Genomic DNA, 17,230 nt, shown 5'->3' on the forward strand with positions numbered 1-17,230 from the left:
TCTTCTCATATTCTTTATAATAAACTGTGATTAAAACGACACTTTAAAACGATTGTGTTGTCAAAATAATGCCAATAAAAGCGATAACAGTCGCGAGTACAAACAATTTTGACCCTCATAGACATCCGTATATACGTCATAAGAAACGGACGCGGTGCTGTTGATGGTTGAGAAATGTTCAACATCTGCTTTTGTGTGTAGCTAGCTAGGTTGTTTAACCTTAATTATATTAACGTTATATTGGATCAGAAGACATAATGTGAGTATTTCGTTTAAGATTTACTAAAGCCATTTTCTTGCCTGCCGAAATTCTAATTTCCTTAATTTTGTCACTAGAGTCAAATACTTTCTATAGAACAAACTTCACATCAGGATAGGCAACCGAAATTAATAATTAATGTATGTGTGTTATATTAAACAGAGGGAGTAAAATGCTACTAAGATCAGTGAAACGTAGGCTAAACTGACAACGGAGTGCCATTGGAACACAGCTTCATTAAATAGTACCCGCAAAACACCAGTCTCAACGTCAACAGTGAAGAGACGACTCCGGGATGATTTCCTTCTAGGCAGAATTGCAAAGAAAAAGCCATATCTCAGACTGGCCAATAAAAGATTAAGATGGGCAAAAGAACACAGACACTGGACAGAGGAACTCTCTAGAAGGCCAGCATCCCTGAGTGCCCTCTTCACTGTTGACGTTGAGACTGGTGTTTTGCGGGTACTGTTTAATGAAGCTGCCAGTTGAGGACTTGTGAGACGTCTGTTTCTCAAAATAGACACACTAATGTACTTGTCCTCTTGCTCAGTTGTGCACCGGGGCCTCCCACTCCTCTTTCTATTCTGTTTAGAGCCAGTTTGCGCTGTTCTGTGAAGGGAGTATTACACAGTGTTGTATGAGATTTTCAGTTTCTTAGAAATTTCTCGCATGGAATAGCCTTCATTTTTCAGAACAAGAATAGACTGATGAGTTTCAGAAAAAAGTTCTTTGTTTCTGGCCATTTTGAGCCCGTAATCGAACCCACAAATGCTGATGCTCCAGATACTCACCTAGTCTAAAGAAGGCCAGTTTTATTGCTTCTTTAATCAGAACAACAGGTTTCAGCTGTGCTAGCACAATTGCAAAAGGGTTTTCTAATGATCAATTAGCCTTTTATAATTATGAACTTGGATTAGCTATTCCAAAGTGTCATTGGAACACAGGAGTGATGGTTGCTGATAATGGGCCCCTGTACGCCTATGTAGATATTCCATTAAAAATAAGCCGTTTCCAGCTACAATAGTAGTTTACAACATTTACAATGTCTACACTGTATTTCTGATGTGATTTTAATGGACAACAAAATGTGCTTTTCTTTCAAAAACATATTTTATATAAAAGCACATTTTTTTTGTCCATTAAAACAATTTTTAATTGTTTTATTTATTTGACCTTTATTTAACCAGGTAGGCAAATTGAGAACAAGTTCTCATTTACAATTGTGACCTGGCAATGTAGTGTAGACATATGTCTTACTTTTTAACTTTGCACTGTTGGGAATTGTCTCATAAATTAGCATTTCACTGTAAAGTCTACACCTGTTGTATAACATGACCAATAACATTTGAGTTATTGTGTTGCATCTACTCATAAGCTAACATAAGCTAGCTAGTTCAGTTTGTACGACCATGGTTGCGTTTTATTCACTGCCCAAATTGCTATTCTGATCAGCTTTCAAACACATGTTTATGAAGTTGTTTATGTTGTTTGTATTACTCAGGTCAGAATATTGGAAGTCCCAGCCGAAGAAATTCTGCCAGTACTGCAAGTGCTGGATAGCCGACAATAAACCTGTGAGTGTTGAGTAAATTGTCATGTAATTTGTACCGGTATGTAAAGTGGTGTAATTAGCTGACTAGCTACCCATTCAGGCATGATTATCATGCTAGTTATTCAGTCTCTTTGACTAGGCCCTTCTCATGTTTCTAACGTTGAATGAATGCTTACTTGTTCTTGGTGATGTGTGTCAAAGAGAGAGTAGTCGGTTATGTTATAACTGCAAGGGGTTGTGGCTGAGGACAAGATTTGATCATATATTCACCCCTGTGCTTGTTTGTTTCTCATGCAGAGTGTTGAGTTTCATGAACGAGGGAAGAATCACAAAGAAAATGTTGCTGCCAAAATTGCTGAGGTGAGTTGTCATCATTGTGTTTTGCCTTCACTTGTGAAACATAGAAAGATGGGTGCCTGTCAGTGCCAGGGTTGTAGTTACCATACTGCATAAGAAATACAGATGCCATAAATGTTGTCAATCACCTGAGACTATACTGTTTTCTCTCTGGGCTCTATGTAGTCTGCTGATAACACGTTATTACACAGAGGTATCAACAGGGGTCACTGTTGCGAGGGAAACTATTGATGCTTTGTAAACACAGCTTGGCAGACATAGCCCTCCTGGCTGGCCTAGTGGTGTATTTAAGCAGAGATAAGGTCCAGATATGCCACTTTCACACCATGCTGTCATCTCATTGGTGACTTGACTGATACTCCGGCCCCTCTTCTGTTCAGATGCAAAAGAAGAGCATTGACAAGGCGAAGAAGGAGGATCGTCAGTCTAAAGAGTTTGCAACGATGGAGGCGGCTGCACAGAAAGCTTATGAGGAGGATATGAAAAGGTTGGGGATAAAACCATCAGGTAACTTCTTAGTTAAATGTTTTATTGATTTACTAACTTAATAACCTGCCAGTCTGTTTTTATTTGTACCGTCTAATAAGTGTTTAACTTATTACCATTGTTTCTTATAGTTTTTGTACTCTAATATTTTATTATCTCTTATTGTTGTTGCATTGTCGAGGATGAACCTGTCAAGTAGCATTTTGTTGGATGATGTACACCACTCGTATACGGTACATACGACTAATGAAACATGAAGCTTTTAAAAGTTGTTAGAACACACTCAGTGTAGGTTGTTTTGGATAAGAGGGTCTGCTCAAATGGCTAATATATCAATGTGATTTTGTGTGTTTGCTTAGGTTCCCCATCTCAAACCAAAGCCCAAACTCCAAGCCCAGTTCCATCTCAATCTCCACCTCGAAAACAAGAAAAGAAGCGAAAGCCTGGAAAGGAGAGGATGCCAAGAAACGAATCTGAGAACTGGGTGGAGGGAAAGACAGGCGAAGGACTCACATACTACTACAACTCTATGACAGGAGGTAGGCAAGGTTCACACAAGGTGCTTGAAGTACTTAAAGTAATTGAATTTGGCACTCTGAAATTCAATTACTTGAATACCTTGAAAATCTGAAGTTGGTACTTGAAAAGTACTTGAATTAAAATGAGAGGAGAACAGAAAAAGATCAAATATGTTAATTTGAAAAATATTAGAAAAATATATTCATTTACAGGTACACTACCAAGTTTTATTTAATGTGTTTCCACTCTGGTTGCCAGACGAGCTCTCTCATTCTACCCACACTGCCACTCAGCCAGGCAGGTACAGAACCGACTGATTAGGCACTGCCAAACGTCACATCGATAGCTAAAATCCTGGGCAACATGGTGTAATCGGCCCTGGAGGGGAAAGGCACAACACTGCATCCTGCGCTGGTGCCAGTTCTACATTAAGAGATGTTTTTTTTTCCTCATTCAAGGGGCGCCTGCGATATTCCACTTTATCAAGCGGCAGCCGTGCTCCTGCTATACTGGTTGCCGTTCACGTGCCGTTTTCCTCACACAGCCCACCCGCCCTTCTCCCGACCAGCGACTCTAAAGCTGTTAGTCAGAAGCAAGACGCTTTGTCGTAGCTATTGAGAGGTAGATTCGCAAATGCAAAATACCGCCATCTGGTGGCGAATAGAAACAATTGCATAATAGGAGCTATCACAAATTGCTGGTCCTTGGAAATAAATATTTGTGCTTAAAAAGTACTTGAAAGCCCTTGAATTTGGTTTGCAACTCTCCGTACGAACCCGGGGTAGGCTGAAGACCACAACACCTCCGCAGATATCAGAGATGACGGGTTAAAAGTCAGACTGTGACTTTAATAAATCAGTTTTGAACATACACCTAGGACCATTCACCTTTCTCCTGAAGCATTGTGTTTTTATATCTTTTCAGAATCTCTGTGGGACAAACCATGTGGGTTGCAGGGAAAGAGCACACCCTCTCCACAGCCGGGTCAAACCGAGGTACACCCTACTTTTTAATGTATTTTTCTTAATACCTTTCATTTCACCAGGAAGTCTCTTGTATGTTGTTACCCATTTGATATGTTTAGAGTCAATGCAATGTACTGCATTCAAGTCCTGGTGTGAACACACCTTTTTTCTGTAGATCTCCTTAGGTAGTGCCTGGATGGAGGCTGTCAGTTCTGATGGATTTACATACTACTACAACACAGAGACTGGAGGTCAGTCTATGAAGACAGGTGATGACAAGAATGATGTATGTTTGACATAATTATGTTTGACATAGTTTTGATGTTTCCCCCACGCTGACAGAGTCCAGCTGGGAAAGACCTGCAGATCTCCCTGACGGTGGTGAGTCTGGGTCTGGGCCCGGGCCCAGTGGAGAGACAGTGGGCCCCCCAGGGTTAGATGACCCATCTGCCCTGCAGCCAGAACCCCTCTCTGGGGAGGACAGCTCCAACAGTACCAACGGAGCCGGGGAGAGAGAGGATTCCAAACAGGTACCAAGATTCAGTTCAGGGTGAGACTCAGTTCTCAATACAACCCCATTGGTAGTGAATGGGCACAAATAATAGTAGGCATTAGTTTAGGATTTGAGTCATGGTGACTGACAATCATTTCAATAATCATTTGCTCTCCTCACAAAAAGAGTACACCGCCTTCAGACAAGGAGGGAGAGGATAAAGATGGTGAGGATGATGACGGGGGGAAGGGAGACGAAGGGGCCAAAGACACACTGGCAGCTGTGCCTGAGGAGAAAGAGGAGAGGCCTGCTGTTAAGAAGCCCAGAAAGACCAACCCTTACGGAGCCTGGGAGCAGATACAGGAAGTAGAAGAGCCTTAGTAAGAGACTGTTATACTGTCAATGTCTTCATTTGGATTTAACTATGAGATTTTGTTAGTTTGCCTTAATGAACAGGACCCTGGTGCTAGTCTGTCTCTATTTTAGCCAACTTGTTATTGTGTGCCTTATTAAATGCTAAACTAATAACTCACCTACCTGCTCTATACCCCACCCACCACCACCCATGTTCTCTCCTCCAGTGAGAAAGTGGACCTGCAGCTACCACAGGTGGAAGGAGCAGCTTGCGCCCCCGCGGAGCTGCCGCCTGAGCCCAAACCCAAGTTTAGGGAGCGTATCATCACCTCTCTGGGCGACGAGGGTGGCCCCGCGTCGGAAGCCGGGGCCACGTTCAGGAAGAGGAAAGCAGAGAACGGGAAATCCTCCAGGAGCCTGAGGCAACGGGGAGATGATGACTAATACTCAGGCTAACTCAGATATTAACTCTTTTTAAACAGAAACGAGCCTTGACAAACTGGGGGATGTTGTTGGATACTGTTGTTATTGTGTAAGGGGACAATTTGAGCAACGTCACATAAAACCTGGATACGCAGGTCAGGTCCCTGTGGGCTACAGATAACTCGAGTTAGGTACTCACCAAGATGCCATCATTTCAGAATTGTTCAGGTTGAATTTTACCCATCCAACCACCCAAGTTACAGTATATCAGCAGCTTTTGGGGTTGAATAGGACAAGCAGACGTCTGAAACAAGCTGGATCAGTGGCTTTAGCTGTCCTAACATGAAGTGTTATTCTTTACAATTTCCTTTTTCAATGCCTGATGCCCTCCTGCTTGTTTTTATTTGAGTTGAATAGCATACAGCCGTGACGGACAGACTATATCATTCTCAGAGGTATTTTCTTATGCGTGTGTGATGTATTTTTAACTGGCTTGTGAAGGACCCCTGTGATGTCCTTACTGTGGTGGTGGTTATTTTCCACATCACCACCAGTACATTCTCATGCCTGGGTCTCCCAAAACCATCGTAGCACTACGGCCATCTTTTGTCTATTTATTTTCAATGGTATTAACATCCTAGTGCTACGATGCTTTGGGGAATCCCAGCCGTGAACCCTACTCCAGCATGGTTGGAGTATGCGAGAAAGAATGCAAAGCAAGTTTTCTACAGTATGATTGATTAAAGATTGTACTTTTATTTTTTTTTATTGCGAGCACTGTTGAATATATATTCTGCTGGTGTGTACATTTTCTCTGTGCTTCTTCCTTTAGTAATCAATAATCTTCCATGGATTTATTTTGCAGACTTCTGTCAGAGCAACTCCAACATTTCACAGGGGCTCAAGTAGCCTCGAAGGTGATTCAACCCTTCACTGGTGCCAACACATGCTCATTGCTATGGCTGTGTAGGAGAGATACTGATGCCATGGCTGGCCAGCTGCCAGACAGCCTGGGTGCTTGAGATTAGAGCGTGTGTGTTGGGCTGAAACATAGCTCTGACACACCCAATAGGAGCAGGGCTCGTCACCAACTATTTTCTGTCACGTTTTAGGACTTTATTAAGCTGCTAGGGTGTAATTGGGTTTATGTCTGAGACTGGTTAAAGAGCTGGGTTGTCTGTAGCCAGGCTCTCTCTGCTCTCTTCTCCACCCACACGCCATTCTTTTCACAAACTGAATCAGTGTTCGAGCGACTGCTTCCATATCTGGTCTGACTGTTCTCCTGTCAGTGCTGCTGCAGTGGGTCATGTCAGTTAGCTCCCAGAACTAAGGCGTCACACTGTCTTGAGTCAGTATCTCTGACTGCAGGTCACCACCAGCTCCAGCAGAGCCTCCTTGTCTCCGTGTTCCAACAGCTCTGAGATCAGATCATCCAGGGGCTCCCCGCCCCTCATGAACTCCTGCCAAGGGAATGCAGAAGACACATTAACCAACTATTACCACTACATGTAAAAACATTACACAACAAATCAACTTCCATTATAGACTGCTTGTTTAAATAGTTAGAAGCCCACCTTGATATCTCTGGTCACATAGCCAGTCCGGTGATCTGTCACGCGATCCTGGCTGAAGTTGTAGGTGCGAATCCTCTCCGACTGGGAGCGAGTACCCACCTGGAGAAGGAGTAACATGAATGGCTCTGAGGTGAGTTGGGGGGAGGGGGACAGTAAAGCGTTAGGATGGGACTGTGTGTCAGGAATCACCTGCTGTTTGCGTGCCGTAAGTCTCTGCTCCGTCTCTCTGCCCATCATGCTCTGGTAGAGGCGGGCCTTCAGCACGCGCAGGGCCGTGTCGCGATTCTGCAGCTGAGAGCGGGACGTCTGACACTCTGCCACCGTACCTAGAGTCAGAGAACGGGTCAGTCAGTAATTCCATTTCAATTCAGTCAATATCAGGAGATCAATTCAAAATCAAGAATTGAGAAGTGGCATTGATTTTTTTAAAACTTCTTAAAGTTGATTGTCAATAAATATTCTGTTTCCCCGAACTGTAAGCGCTTACCTGTTGGCAGGTGTACTATTCGGACAGCACTGTCCGTTGTGTTGACACTTTGACCTCCCGCCCCTCTCGATCTGAACGTATCAACCCGCAGGTCCTTAGGGTCAATGCTGATGTCCAGCTACAAAACAGAATCCCAATGTATTATCGTTCAGACAGGCAGACCGACAGACAGGACAGACAGGTGTACCTCGTTGGGTTGTGGCAGGACGATGACGGTCATGGTTCCTGTGTGAATGCGTTGCATCCTGGAGGACAGGCCCACCTCGGGGATCCTCTGGACCCGGTGTGTCCCTCCCTCATGCTTCAGACGCCGGTACACACTCTCCCCCGCTATCCTTACTGCTGCATGGTGTAGTCCACCTGAGTGAATCAAATCAGACCATAAAACACACCAATCAATCATACATAAACGCAGACACTTTCATCCAGTGACCCATAAAACACAGAGACAGTAGGACAGACAGAAGAGAAGCATTACCATATTCAGCAGGTGTGTAGTTGAAGATCTCAAAGTCCCAGTTCTTGTGGCTGGCAAGGCCTTGGTACATGTCAAACATCTCTCTGGTGAACTGTTGACAGATGTCACCTGGATCCAAACATGTGCACGAGAGAGGGGACATACATTATCATCAGGACCAGGAGTGTAATGGAGAGCAGTTGTCCATGGCCTATGCTGTTCATTGAGTAATTACAGTTCACCGACTCACCTCCTGTTGTCCGCCCTGTTACCACCTCCAGAAGGACATTACTGGTGTCGTGTGGGTCACTGGGTACTAGTGTCTGGATCAACTGGGGGAATATGAATTCAGATTTTCTCATCAAATTCCAGACAGACCAAGGCAGACATTTAAAATGTTCTGTGTCTAATGTCTGTTCGTACATCTTTTCTCAATGACTCGATTCTTTGGGTGATCTGTGCTTGTTCCTCTTCCAGTAGCTGGACCATTTGTCGGTCTTCCTCTTTGGAACCGACTGTCTCTGTAAAAGGAGAATATGGATGACTGTACAACATTTTCAGATACATGACACGTTTCACAGTTAGCACATTGTTATTGAAGCATTGGCGACCTCTGGTTATTGCGGCACGTAGGCGTTACAGACACTTATGAAAGGAAGATACAGAAAGACCACTAGCTAGGTAGCAATTTAACAAAATACACAAAACAGCTTACTTACTCTGAAGCAGAGTTTCAACCTCCTCTAGGTCTTTCACGGCGTGTTCAGCGCTCTGAAACGCAGTGGCCACTGGTGAAAGTCCCACCTGTCTCTTGTTCAACTCTTTCCTGGCGGGGTCGTTGAGAAACCCATGTTGTAATGTTTTGGTGACATCTCTGTACTCTTCCACAAGCTGCCGAATATATCTTTGTACGGACTCATTCCGGTATAAATCTCCCAAATGATTGTTACAACAGCGTCTTGATGGTACGAGTGATCGATTTGCTAGTTCCTTCCATATTCTCTTGCGCATGTGGAGGGCGCACCAGCCATACAGTCGAATACATTTCTGCGTAAGCATCTGGCTACGGTGTATACGAAATAAGTGTAAACTGGTTACATGAGTTTATCATCTCATATTTAGTAACATTGTAAAGAATATAATCACGCTTACAGGAAGGTCAAAGAGTGGTGTTGAATGCTGGGATATGTAGTCATAAATGATGTTTTTCGCACAGTATTTTACAACAGCACCCCTGGTGGTGTTAAAAAGTTATTTAAATTAATCTGTAATCTGATTGGTCCTCAAAGAGGGGGGTACTAAACTGAGAAAACCACCTCTTAAAACTTCTATTGGTAATGAGAATACGCTGAAATACAAACATATCTCGGGGAAAGCATAGACTAACATTGGGTCTGTATTTCTGAAACACAGTGGATATTTAACGTTCAGTATTAAACGGATCTTTATGAAATGGAAAACAGTCTGGCAAGACTTCAGCAGCTCAGGAGAACAGAAGCAACTTCAAACAGAACTCTTATTGGTACCGTCGTTTTCATGGGATTACTTCAAGTGGTATCAAGTGTTGCTGTTGTACTTCACTTGACAGGTCATCTTCAACAGGTAAGGTAATCATAATAATACAAGTCCTAATGCATAGGTCTCTTAGATTGGATTATACCAAGAGTCTCCTCTAAAAATGGTCATAAAACCTATGTAATTCTATAGCACAAAGTTGTATTTTGTAAGAAAAAATGTATTGTCATAACAGTTTGCAGGTGCTGCAAGAAAACATTGGACAAGAAAATTATTATATACAATGATTGCCACAAATACACATTTGTAATCCATTTCAAGTGGTTGCTCTCTCACCACAACATCTATAACACATTAAACTTCAAATAGAGGCAAAGTGTTTCATATTGTACGGACTGTTTTACTGGCTATTGCATCTTATGGCTTACAATGTAGCCTTATGTTTTACAAGAGTGCAACAAGTCAAAATAAAAGTTTATTGGTTTACACAGATTTGCAGATGTTATCGCAGGTGCAGCGAAATGTTTGTGTTTCTAGCTCCAACGGTACAGTAATACCTAACAATACAAAACAATATACACATAATCCAAAAAAGTAAAAAGAAAGAAATGAATAAATATCAGAATGAACAATGTCAGAGTCCGGAATATAAATATGTATATTGGTGTGTAGGGACAGTATATTAATAGAGAAGGTGTGTACAGCACTAGTTATATAGGATGAGCCTTGACTAGAATACAGTATATACTGTACATATAAAGTGACCTTGTGGCCTCATGGGTGGAATGTTATTCATATTTTTCATAAATAATAAACATTGTTTCAAAAAACCTGCAGAAAATCCGATGTTTCTATGTCAAACAGTTTTGTTGTATTTCAGTCTTCTGTGATGTATATAAAGGGTAATATTGAAATGCAAACTCAAAATGGAATACATTTCAACTCTATATCTGACATGGTGCAGGTGTCTCCTTTTTAAGCCCACAACCATGTGTGTGAAGGTGAATACTTGTTTCAAAGTAGATTTGTTTAAGACTAACAAGAAACACTCTGTGTGACCCTGATTTAGCCCACTGCAGTAAAAACGTTTAAGTGACAAGAAACACTCTGTGACCCTGATTTAGCCCACTGCAGTATAAACGTTTAAGTGACAAGAAACACTCTGTGACCCTGATTTAGCCCACTGCAGTAAAAACGTTTAAGTGACAAGAAACACTCTGTGTGACCCTGATTCAGCCCACTGCAGTAAAAAAGTTTAAGTGACAAGAAACACTCTGTGACCCTGATTTAGCCCACTGCAGTATAAACGTTTAAGTGACAAGAAACTCTCTGTGACCCTGATTCAGCCCACTGCAGTAAAAACGTTTAAGACTACCAAGAAACACTCTGTGACCCTGATTCAGCCCACTGCAGTAAAAACGTTTAAGTGACAAGAAACACTCTGTGACCCTGATTCAGCCCACTGCAGTAAAAACGTTTAAGTGACAAGAAACACTCTGTGACCCTGATTTAGCCCACTGCAGTAAAAATGTTTAAGTGACAAGAAACACTCTGTGACCCTGATTCAGCCCACTGCAGTATAAACGTTTAAGTGACAAGTGGTTAATAACTCTATAAATGCGTCTCTAACAGCAGTGTATCAATGCCGAATGAGGGATTTGGGCTGCTGTGACCTCTAACCTCTCTTGCTGCTGTCTCTGTTGGCAACTTCAGGTCACCCAGACCGGACCAGCCCTAGTTGAGACTTCGGACGACCTCCAGAGAGGGGAGTCACAGAGGTGCCCAAAAAAACCCAGGGAGGTCATACCATCAGCCCACCTGCCCATTCAGCCTCCCAGTGGGCACATCCAGAGAGATATCCAGAATACCATGATCCACTGGGACCACGCCCATGGACACCTGTCCAAGATCGGGTACCATGACGGCAGGATCCTGGTCCGCGAGGGAGGCCTGTACTACATCTATGCCAAAACCTGCTTCAGGTACTACGACCAGGTAGAGGAGTCACTGTTGGAGTCTGGGTCTCATACTCCAGGGAGAAAAGGGGCTTCAGCAGAGCCTAGCATTCACAGAGAAGATGGGGTCGGGGCTGGTGCCCTTCTTATACAATACGTGTTCCACGAGCGTCACAGTCACAGTGCCCCCCTCAGGCCAGCTGTGTTGATGAAAAGCGGCAGCACCAAGCACTGGCAGAGGGGCCACTACCACATGTGTTGTCAGCAGCAGGGAGGGGCTTTCCCCCTGGGGCCCGGGGACAGTATCTACGTCAGCGTGTCCAACTCCTGGCTGCTGGACCCGGAAGCTGAGGGAAGCTACTTCGGGGCCTTCAGAATCAGCAGATGATGAATGAGGAAGCAGACCCAGTGCAATTAATTGATGAATTAGTAACTGATATCTCTTTAATCCCATTCCCAGCTCAGGGCTGTAGATGAGGTGGAATTCATATCTGTTAGGTAGCTGGACTGTCTGCATATGGAATAGATTTTTGTATTTTTATACTTCGAAAACAAACTGAATTTGGCTCACTTTGAACTTAGTTTTATGAAGTTTTCAATATTTATGTATTTTCTGATGTCTCTCGTATTCAATTCTGTGTTCAGTTTTTTGTGTGTTTATAGAACATTCCAATAAAGCCATATACAATTGTAAATACAGGAGAGAGATTATAAATGCTCTGTTATTATCACCAATATTGCCATGCTTCAACCCATTTTATAGGAAAACAGGGATACCATTAGACCATTACGTTTCACCCTGAGACTGTTTACCTCAGCACATCTCTGAAAACTTGACACTGCCTCAGGCGTATGAGCGCAGGGCGCCACAATTTTATGTGCTTTCTGTGGTTAGAAGGGAATAACTCCAGTTAGTGATGCATGCTGGGAGTGCTGTGTCATGCACATTTAGAGGCCCCCTACTCTCCTTACTCATTCCCTGATTTCACTGACCCCTATAGTCCTGCCCCTCCCCCACCTCGCCTCATGTCTCTGATTTAAAATGAAATGAGATACTCTTTTGTTGACGTGTAATGTCATTACTATGCTCAGTTTGCCTTCTTCACATGAAAATCCATTTGCAAAGTGAGGAATCGATCTGTCTATGCTTGGATTAGAACAATTCAACACACACACCATGTTTCCCTTGAAAGCTTTCTTCACTCGTATGTCGTTTCCATGTCAAAGCATGCATTAACGCCACCTAACTACACCATCTCAGCTCTACAGTTGCACTGCTAAGAGAGCATTAAAGTCATCCACTGAAACAAAGATTGTTTCATTTGTTTTCAGTCTGGCATATAGCTGGCACTGTTCTTTAACCTATCGGAAAATGGGCAACAATAGCACACGAATCAGCTCGGCTTTCAAAAAAAGGTTTCATTTGTAAAACTGCTGATGCAAGCACTCAAATTACTATACTTCAAATCAGTGAAGACTGCTGAGGGGAGGACAGCTCATAATGTCTGGAACGGCGCAAATGGAATGGCATCAAACACCTGGAAACCTCAGTATTCACCCCAAAACACAGGTAGCCCAAATATCAGCAGATGAGATGAATAAAAGGGTATTCATGTAGTTGACCACCCACAGCCAACAACCTCTGTTCTAGGGCGATTAATGGTATTTAAAAGATCAACATTCTATGAAATTAAAAATGAACATAGCTATGTTCTACTGTATCTCCATCCATCCCCTCTTCACTGTCTCTCTTCCTATTTTGAGGAAGGATGGAGTGGACAAAATAATAGCACCAGATACTTCTAGTTAATGTTTAGTTGTGTTGACACAATGCAGACTAGGGTAAAAACAGGAACACCTGTGACCTAGTAAAAACCGTCTCTTTGGCACACATGTTGTAGTGCTGATGAAACACAGGGAATGAGAGACAATGTCAGGGAACCAGACAGGAAATAGTTGTGGTTATATTGAGTCACAGATAGAGGGAGGGATTGGAAGGAGGGAGGGATTGGAGGAAGGGAGGGAAGGAGGCAGGGAGGGGGAGCACCCTGTTGAGTCATACATACAGTTTATCCTGTTGTGTCTATGGGACTGAGACTGAGATTGAGTGAGGAGGGCTCTATTTAATCAAACACACATGAGAAATTCAAACGCAGAAAAAGTGCATAGGATGCAATGGCGCAATAGTCTATAAGATCATGATGTTCACTGCAGCACATTCGTTTTCTTTTCAGAACTGGTTACGGGGCACCGGTACACACCTGTACCTATTATGTACACCGTAAACTTGTCTCAATAAAGCCACAAGACTCAGAAACCACAGCAGCTAATTACTCAGAACTTCAGCATCTGGAGGCAAACATGTTAACAATAATAGCCCAGTGTTTTCCCTATACCTAAGCATTCAACCACAAATGGGGAACTCCAACTGTCATCACGTTCAAACAATTTGCTATTTTTAGTGCGCAAACAAACCCAAACAACAAATAAAATATTTACATCCACCAGCACAAATAACAGTCAGGTCCTGTGCTAGTAAATCAAGTCTATCGGCTATTGTTTAGCTAACGGTGGGTCCCTCACCCGCCTTCACAGCCAAATCCTACTGGGTCATGGCTTTATGGGCTGCATGGGCCTGGGAAAGAAACCTTGTTTTGTTCATCTGGTTGGTCGCAATACATTTCCAGTAGGCTGCACAAAAACTGAAAGGACTTGATCCCATCACACACACGCGCACGTGGAAGCGTAATGGGGATGTTTCAGTACTAGCTTCCTTATATCCTTCCTATATTCATGTTTTGGTAAGGAAACAAAATGAGTGACTTGAGTACATATCCTGGAGGGCTGCTGTGTGCAATCAAATAGCCTACAGACACATTTTCTCCATAACTGCCGTCTTCTCATATCATAAGTTATGTTTAGAAAGGTGTAGAGAGAGCGAGAGAGAATGGTCTCTACATTATTCGTTAACCCTAAAACACCACTTGTGGACCTAACCAGTAGGCTATGGCCTCACACTGGGAAACATGTAAATACACATAACTGACATGTAAACTGTCTCATACCACCAGAAACCATAGTCCCTGTCATTTATCACATACAAATTATGTATAGAATCAAATCCGGACATCTGGCAATCCATTGTAAAATAAATGTATACAAAAACTGGGGCTACATTTCCTTTAGTTTACTCCACTGACCAATGGATTTTAATAACAATCACTATTTATTTCCCCTACATTTTGTGTGGGAAGGGCACAAATGAACAATTCTCCAATATCTGGAAAATGAAGATGAGCCACTCAATTCAATGGAACTCTTTGGGTGTGTCCGAACTTGTGGTTTCTTTAATTATTTAATTCTTAACATAAGTATATTGTTTTACTCGGCAAAGGCGCAGTCAGTCAATATGGGGCGTGTTGGGGGAATCACACCGGAAACCCCCCACCGGAAACGTCCGCCAGGCCAAGAGAGCGCACGTGCTGAGCTGAGCGCGAAAACCAGCTCTGTTTCGCGCTCAACAACAAACGTGTCAACATGGCCAACTCTGCTGGGATGACGGTGGAAAATGGCAAGAAAACATATAGCAAATTCCTTATAAAATGTTGGACTATCTGTATTATCTTGGGAAGCTTTGCTAAAACAGCAGCAAAGTAGGCCTACAGTTGTTGGGGGTAGAGATACTAAAGAGTTAACATCTGTAGGACTATAACTAGCTAATTTAGGAAGCTAACGTTAGCTAGCTTAGCTAATAACAAACCACCTTCTTTCTTCAGACGTGACAGGGTCCCTTCTATGTATTGCTGTAGAGACACATGGAGGGCCTGACTTCTCTCTAACACAAGCTTTAGAAGATGTCTCTCAACAAGGATATGCCCAGATTGTGGCCCTCCGGGAGAAACAACAAGTGCTCAGCTCTCTCCAGGTGAATCTCTCCTTACCTGCTAACACACTGACCAGTAACATTTTAAAACTCCAGGAACACTGTAATTATTGCTGCTTAAATTAAATATATTTTCCTTGCAACATTAATATCAGAACATTTGTTTTAACACTCAGTGTAAAGCAATGTTGTTTTCATCTGCTATCAGGCCATACTATCAGACATTGAGAAGAAAGGCAAAGAAGCTGAAGTGGAGTTAAAATCCAACGTGAGGCAGATTCTCATCCTGGAGGGTGAGATGGAACACCTGCAGCGACACATGCAAGACCTGGGCTTGCGTTCTATCACCGTCTACAACGAAAACACAGAGCTCCGACTGCTGATCGAGGAAGAGGAGGACAACTTTAGCCGCGTGCTGGCCGGTTACAACACCTACCGGAACAAGATGGAGGGCCACCGGACAGCCGTCTTGCAAGCGGAGAGCCAGACGAGGGCTCACAGGGAGCTAGTGGAGAAGAGGGCTCTGGTCAGAGTGCTCACAGAGAGGAGAGAGGAGCTGAGGGCCGACCTGGAGAACCCAGAGGGGAATGCTGTGAAGCAGGCACAGGTCAGAGCAGCTGAGGAACCAGTGTAGATGTTGACAGATTACAGTCATATGGGAAATGTAAAAAAAATAATAATAAATTGGTCCTGTGATCCCTGTCTTCTCCAATTCGTCGCAAGTTGTTATCTTGAATCAATAATAAAACTGCAATCTCTTGACAGAAAGAGTTGGATGACATGAGGGGGCAGATCTCAGACCGGAGGAAGATGGTGACTGAGAGAAGAGAGCTCATCCTGAAGGAGTTTGAGAGTCACACACTGATCAAGAAGCATATCGAGGTACGGTAGTGAATCCCTATTGTCTGATGCTCACTTACCCCCTTTTTCCTCTAATCCAACAGAAAATAAGTCACTCCAGACAGTTAATGTTAGATAAAGACCCACCATGTACAGTATTCATAATAAGAATAACTATTTATCTGGCACCTTTCGAACATGCAGCTCAAAGTGTTGTACATACAAAAAGGAAAGAAATGCAGAACAATGTCAACAAAAATCTAAAAGTACAATATCTGTTTAAAACCCAAGTGTGTTGTTCTCAGATCCAGAACAGACGGTACGATGCCATCGTGAAGCGTCTCCACTGCCAACTGATGAAGGCCCAGTCCGGCCACAGGCAGTTGTCTGATGATATCTACCACATGGAGAGAGAGATCCAGGACCTCAAGAGACACCTCGAGGTGCCATAAGTTAGCATTCTGGTTCATAAAACGGTATGTTTTGTAGTATGACCTAAGGCTAGGAGTTTTCCCTAACCAAGACACACTTCAGGCCCTAGTGTAGGTCTGTGCATAACTGTTTTGTTGCTGTTCATTTTCTTTTTTTACACTTTTCTGTCTCATAGTTTTTTCAGTGAAAGTAATGAATTGGAAAGCCATTAAACAAAAACATGTCTTTACAGAAATCTCCCTTTCCCTCCCCATTATAAATAACTTGGGTTTCCCCCCGAATTTAGAGGTAAAACTGTGACACTCACTGACCAGCAGAGGGCAATGGTGTCAACCAATTAAGAAATAGCAACTATTCCTGTGTTACTGTATAGAAGACAATAATCACTGTCAGTCACTTTGTAGACAAAACAATATTTATTGGTGTGTTTCTCTCCTGTCTCTCATCATCTTGACAAAAACAACAGATCAGAACAGGAGACAAACTGATGAGATGGAGACGTGAAGGAAACCTTTTATACATTAAACCATGGCAGGGATCGCCTTAGCGTAAATGCTGTACATGATAGAACCAACTACCGGCGGATTACACACACTAAGACACGCAACATCAGAGGAACAGAATACTGAGTCATCATCAACAGTTTTAGGGTTAGAGAATAAAGTAGGGACCAACATTT

General features: G+C 42.9%; 4 protein-coding genes across 4 annotated transcripts in view; 3 read left to right on the forward strand and 1 right to left on the reverse strand.

The window, feature by feature from the left end:
* The first annotated feature begins 135 nt into the window (after positions 1-135).
* LOC139412926 (WW domain-binding protein 4-like) lies at positions 136-6,214 on the forward strand. The gene is made up of 10 exons (XM_071159813.1): positions 136-259; positions 1,761-1,833; positions 2,109-2,171; positions 2,549-2,675; positions 3,014-3,193; positions 4,098-4,168; positions 4,314-4,389; positions 4,481-4,668; positions 4,818-5,011; positions 5,213-6,214. Coding segments are annotated over exons 1-10 (1,191 nt in total). The 5' UTR covers positions 136-257; the 3' UTR covers positions 5,430-6,214.
* LOC139412925 (peptide chain release factor 1, mitochondrial-like) lies at positions 6,147-9,165 on the reverse strand. The gene is made up of 9 exons (XM_071159812.1): positions 8,646-9,165; positions 8,350-8,447; positions 8,177-8,258; positions 7,948-8,055; positions 7,657-7,829; positions 7,470-7,587; positions 7,172-7,308; positions 6,983-7,081; positions 6,147-6,868 (listed from the first exon to the last, which is right to left on the reverse strand). Exons 1-9 carry the CDS (start codon positions 8,983-8,985, stop codon positions 6,758-6,760), a joined length of 1,266 nt encoding a protein of 421 aa, XP_071015913.1. The 5' UTR covers positions 8,986-9,165; the 3' UTR covers positions 6,147-6,757.
* LOC139412927 (tumor necrosis factor ligand superfamily member 11-like) lies at positions 8,982-12,707 on the forward strand. The gene is made up of 2 exons (XM_071159814.1): positions 8,982-9,528; positions 11,155-12,707. Exons 1-2 carry the CDS (start codon positions 9,379-9,381, stop codon positions 11,782-11,784), a joined length of 780 nt encoding a protein of 259 aa, XP_071015915.1. The 5' UTR covers positions 8,982-9,378; the 3' UTR covers positions 11,785-12,707.
* A 2,135-nt stretch (positions 12,708-14,842) lies between these two features.
* The window catches only part of LOC139414102 (coiled-coil domain-containing protein 122-like), a 2,587-nt gene continuing 199 nt past the window's right edge, over positions 14,843-17,230 (forward strand). The window contains exons 1-5 of the mRNA XM_071161983.1: positions 14,843-14,967; positions 15,173-15,321; positions 15,488-15,886; positions 16,045-16,161; positions 16,425-17,230. The exon at positions 16,425-17,230 is cut by the window's right edge and continues 199 nt beyond it. Coding sequence (XP_071018084.1) covers positions 14,934-14,967; positions 15,173-15,321; positions 15,488-15,886; positions 16,045-16,161; positions 16,425-16,571 — 846 coding nt within the window. The 5' untranslated portion in view covers positions 14,843-14,933 and the 3' untranslated portion in view covers positions 16,572-17,230. The remainder of the gene's footprint in view (positions 14,968-15,172; positions 15,322-15,487; positions 15,887-16,044; positions 16,162-16,424) is intronic.

The sequence above is a fragment of the Oncorhynchus clarkii genome, chromosome 7 (genome assembly GCF_045791955.1).
Source record: "Oncorhynchus clarkii lewisi isolate Uvic-CL-2024 chromosome 7, UVic_Ocla_1.0, whole genome shotgun sequence".
Taxonomy (NCBI): Eukaryota; Metazoa; Chordata; class Actinopteri; order Salmoniformes; family Salmonidae; genus Oncorhynchus; species Oncorhynchus clarkii.